This window comes from Dipodomys ordii, unplaced genomic scaffold (genome assembly GCF_000151885.1).
Source record: "Dipodomys ordii isolate 6190 unplaced genomic scaffold, Dord_2.0 Scaffold153, whole genome shotgun sequence".
Taxonomy (NCBI): Eukaryota; Metazoa; Chordata; class Mammalia; order Rodentia; family Heteromyidae; genus Dipodomys; species Dipodomys ordii.
Window position 1 is genome coordinate 1,245,489 of NW_012267369.1, and position 4,295 is coordinate 1,249,783.

The 4,295-nt window shown below is 59.8% G+C and overlaps 2 protein-coding genes across 2 annotated transcripts; both read left to right on the forward strand.

Annotated features, from left to right (window-relative positions):
- Positions 1-468: 468 nt before the first annotated feature.
- Positions 469-1,700, forward strand: LOC105997780 (keratin-associated protein 4-9-like). The gene is made up of 3 exons (XM_013032304.1): positions 469-570; positions 977-1,201; positions 1,284-1,700. The coding sequence occupies exons 1-3, from the start codon at positions 469-471 to the stop codon at positions 1,698-1,700; spliced, it is 744 nt and encodes a 247-aa protein (XP_012887758.1).
- Positions 1,701-1,761: 61 nt separating this feature from the next.
- On the forward strand, positions 1,762-2,340 carry LOC105997781 (probable serine/threonine-protein kinase DDB_G0286627). The gene has a single exon (XM_013032305.1). It carries the CDS (start codon positions 1,762-1,764, stop codon positions 2,338-2,340), a length of 579 nt encoding a protein of 192 aa, XP_012887759.1.
- The last annotated feature ends 1,955 nt before the right edge of the window (positions 2,341-4,295 follow it).

A 4,295-nucleotide genomic window follows, 5' to 3' on the forward strand; every position in this document is an offset into this window, starting at 1 on the left:
CACCCCACAGAGCAGCAGGGCCCCCCACCCCACCCCACAGAGCGGCAGGGCCCCAGGTCCTGCAGGCAGCCCACCCGGCAGCCCGGCAGCCCAGGAGCACTTCCACCGGGCGCCAACAGAGGGCGGGCGCAGGCCGGTCTCCACGCCGGGCCAAGGGCTGCGAGCCGGGCTGGCACCTGGCCCCCAGGGGACCTGGGGGGTGGAGAGGCCCCCTCCCCCCCTGTCCTTCCCGGCTCCCGCCCACCGCCCAGCCCCACCTTCGGGGTGCCTAGAGAGACGGGCATCTGAAGGCCTTCCTCCCCAAGGCCCCCGACCGCTCCACACGGTGGGGGAGGCGGAAGGAGGGACCTGACCGGAGCCCGTGTGCATGCGTGGGGTGGGGCCGGGGGCCGGGGGGGTGCACAGCATCCTGTCACACGTGTGGCCGTGGCCACACCACTGCACACAGCCGGGCTCCGGTGCACACCCATGCACATGGCCACTGTGCACGCCTCCGGCCCCGAGGACCGAGGGATCGTGGCCTGCGGACGGGAGCCCGAGGCGCGCTGTGACCCACCCCGCCTGTGCACGGTGAGCACCAGGGCCTGCGGAGGCCCACCGGCCGGCCGCTCCCCGGCCTGCGATCGCCTTACATGCAGGCCTGATGACAATCTCTGCTGAAATAATATTTAACACATGCTGCACTTTTAATTAACTATCTGAATAATCTCAAATTAATACCAGAGCTTTAAAAATAAGTTTTCATTTTCACGTTTGGTAACATAATAGCTGGCTGACTGGCCCACTTCCCCCTCCTGTGATTTAATTAAAAGCCTTTTGTGTGTCTCTTGTCACTTCAGAAATGGACAAAAGCCCCCATGTGGGCAGCTTGAACCCCAGGATCGAGGTCCAAGACAGGGCCAGGGATGGGACGGGTGCACACATCCAGGAGGAAAAGGTCCTCCTACAGTAGATCATCCAATCACCAGTGTGACAGGCCAGTGTGACAGACCCCAGTGTGACAGAGACCAGTGTGACAGACCCCAGTGTGACAGAGACCAGTGTGACAGATCCCAGTGTGACAGAGGCCAGTGTGACAGACCCCAGTGTGACAGATCCCAGTGTGACAGACCCCAGTGTGACAGGCCAGTGTGACAGACCCCAGTGTGACAGAGGCCAGTGTGACAGACCCCCGTGTGACAGACCCCAGTGTGACAGGCCAGTGTGACAGGTCAGTGTGACAGACCAGTGTGAGACCAGTGTGACAGATCCCAGTGTGACAGATCCCGTGTGACAAATCCCAGTGTGACAGAGACCAGTGTGACAGAGACCAGTGTGACAGACCCAGTGTGACAGACCCCAGTGTGACAGACCCCAGTGTGACAAATCCCAGTGTGACAGATCCCAGTGTGACAGACCCTAGTGTGACAGACCCCAGTGTGACAGAGACCAGTGTGACAGACCCCAGTGTGACAGATCCCAGTGTGACAGATCCCAGTGTGACCGACCCCAGTGTGACAGACCCCAGTGTGACAGAGACCAGTGTGACAGAGACCAGTGTGACAGACCCCAGTGTGACAGAGACCAGTGTGACAGAGACCAGTGTGACAGACCCCAGTGTGACAGAGACCAGTGTGACAGGCCAGTGTGACAGAGACCAGTGTGACAGAGACCAGTGTGACAGATCCCAGTGTGACAGATCCCAGTGTGACAGACCCTAGTGTGACAGAGACCAGTGTGACAGATCCCAGTGTGACAGATCCCAGTGTGACAGACCCTAGTATGACAGAGACCAGTGTGACAGAGACCAGTGTGACAGAGACCAGTGTGACAGACCCTAGTATGACAGAGACCAGTGTGACAGGCCAGTGTGACAGAGACCAGTGTGACAGAGACCAGTGTGACAGATCCCATGTGACAGATCCCAGTGTGACAGACCCTAGTGTGACAGAGACCAGTGTGACAGACCCCAGTGTGACAGAGACCAGTGTGACAGAGACCAGTGTGACAGAGACCAGTGTGACAGAGACCAGTGTGACAGAGACCAGTGTGACAGACCCCAGTGTGACAGAGACCAGTGTGACAGACCCTAGTGTGACAGAGACCAGTGTGACAGAGACCAGTGTGACAGAGACCAGTGTGACCGACCCCAGTGTGACAGACCCCAGTGTGACCGACCCCAGTGTGACAGACCCCAGTGTGACAGACCCCAGTGTGACAGACCAGTGTGACAGACCCCAGTGTGACAGAGGCCAGTGTCACAGAGGCCAGTGTCACAGAGGCCAGTGTCACAGACCCCAGTGTGATGGAGACCCGGCAGCCCCCACATTCATAGACACACTAGATTGTGCCCTGGCATGAGTGCTTACTAATTACCCAGCAGGCACATGCACAAGCCCGTGCACACCAATCTCATGCATACACGCCCCCTGTGCACACCAGGCCCACACTTACCCCACCTGTGCACACCACGCCCATATGCACACTCACCGTGACCTCCATGCACACCAGGCACACGTGCACACCCCCACCTGTGCACACCAGGCACACGTGCACACACGCCCCCTGTGCACACCAGTAACACGTGCACACATGCCCCCGTGCACACAGGCACGTGCACACGTCCCCTGCGCACACCAGTAACACGTGCATACACGTACCCTGTGTACACCAGTAACACGTGCACACACGCCTCCTGTGCACACCAGGCACACGTGCACACACACTCCCTATGCACACTAGGCACACGTGCACACCCCCACCTCTGCACACCAGGCACACATGCACACACACACCCTGTGCACACTAGGCACACATGCACACACGCCTCCTGTGCACACCAGTAACACGTGCACACACGCCCCCTGTGCACATCAGGCACACATGCACACACGCCCCTGTGCACACCAGGCACATGTGCACACACGCCCCCTGTGCACACCAGTAACACGTGCACACATGCCCCCTGTGCACACCAGTAACACGTGCACACACGCCCCCTGTGCACACCAGTAACACGTGCACACACGCCTCTTTGCACACCAGTAACACGTGCACACACGCCCCCTGTGCACACAGGCACGTGCACACACGCCCCCTGTGCACACAGGCACGTGCACACACACCCCCTGTGCACACCAGTAACATGTGCACACACACCCCCTGTGCACACCAGTAACACGTGTACACACTCCTCTGCATACCAGTAACACGTGCACACATGCCCCCTGTGCACACCAGTAACATGTGCACACATGCCCCCTGTGCACACCAGACACACGTGCACACACACCCTCTGTGTACACCAGTAACACGTGCACACATGCCCCTGTGCACACCAGTAACACGTGTACACACTCCTCTGCACACCAGTAACACGTGCACACACGCCCCCTGTGTACACCAGTAACACGTGCACACACACCCTGTGCACACCAGTCACACGTGCACACACCCCCCCTGTGCACACCAGTAACACATGCACACACACCCCCTGTGCACACCAGGCACACGTGCACACACGTCCCTGTGCACACCAGGCACACGTGCACACACGCCCCCTGTGCACACCAGGCACACGTGCACACACTCCCCCTGTGCACATCAGGCACACATGCACACACGTCCCCTGTGCACACCAGTAACACGTGTACACACTCTGTGCACACCAGTAACACGTGCACACACGCCCCCTGTGCATACCAGTAACACGTGTACACACACTCCCTGTGCACACCAGGCACACGTGTACACACACACCCTGTGCACACCAGGCACACGTGCACACACGCCCCCTGTGTACACCAGTAACACGTGCACACACGCCCCCTGTGCACACCAGTAACACGTGCACACACCCCACCTACAGACTCAGGTTCTTACTCCACCTTGCCCACAAGCTTGCGAGGCAAACTGCCAAACACTGGGGCTGGCACCAACATTTCCCATGGGGTCTGGATGTGAGGAGAGTGGGGGTGGGGCAGGAGGGTGTAATGGCTTTGCCCCCCCTCCGTTCATATGTGCGACCCCCCCCGTGTGTGTCCCTGTCCCCAAGTCTACCCAGTTTTCCAGGCTTCATTCTTCTAGCCACAGCAGGGGCAGCTCCAGGCTGGTTGGTGGCAGGGAGCAGGCAGGGTCCCAGTCCCCAGTCCCCTCACCCTGGAGAGCCAGAGGCTCCTCCCGGCCAGACAGAGGGGGCCTGCCCCTAACACACTCACACCACGCAGAGGGCCTGCCCCTAACACACTCAGACCGCGCAGAGGGCCTGCCCCAAACAAACACACTCAGACCGCGCAGAGGGCCTGCCCCCAACACAC

Excerpts from the sequence above, each read along its gene's own strand:
- LOC105997781 (XM_013032305.1), top strand. The coding sequence starts at position 1,762 with ATGACAGAGACCAGTGTGACAGAGACCAGTGTGACAGAGACCAGTGTG.
- LOC105997780 (XM_013032304.1), top strand. The coding sequence starts at position 469 with ATGCACATGGCCACTGTGCACGCCTCCGGCCCCGAGGACCGAGGGATC. Across the intron at positions 571-976 it reads ACCCACCCCGCCTGTGCACG|GCCAGTGTGACAGACCCCAG; the intron begins GTGAGCACCAGG and ends CCAGTGTGACAG. Across the intron at positions 1,202-1,283 it reads GACCCCAGTGTGACAGGCCA|TGTGACAGAGACCAGTGTGA; the intron begins GTGTGACAGGTC and ends GACAAATCCCAG.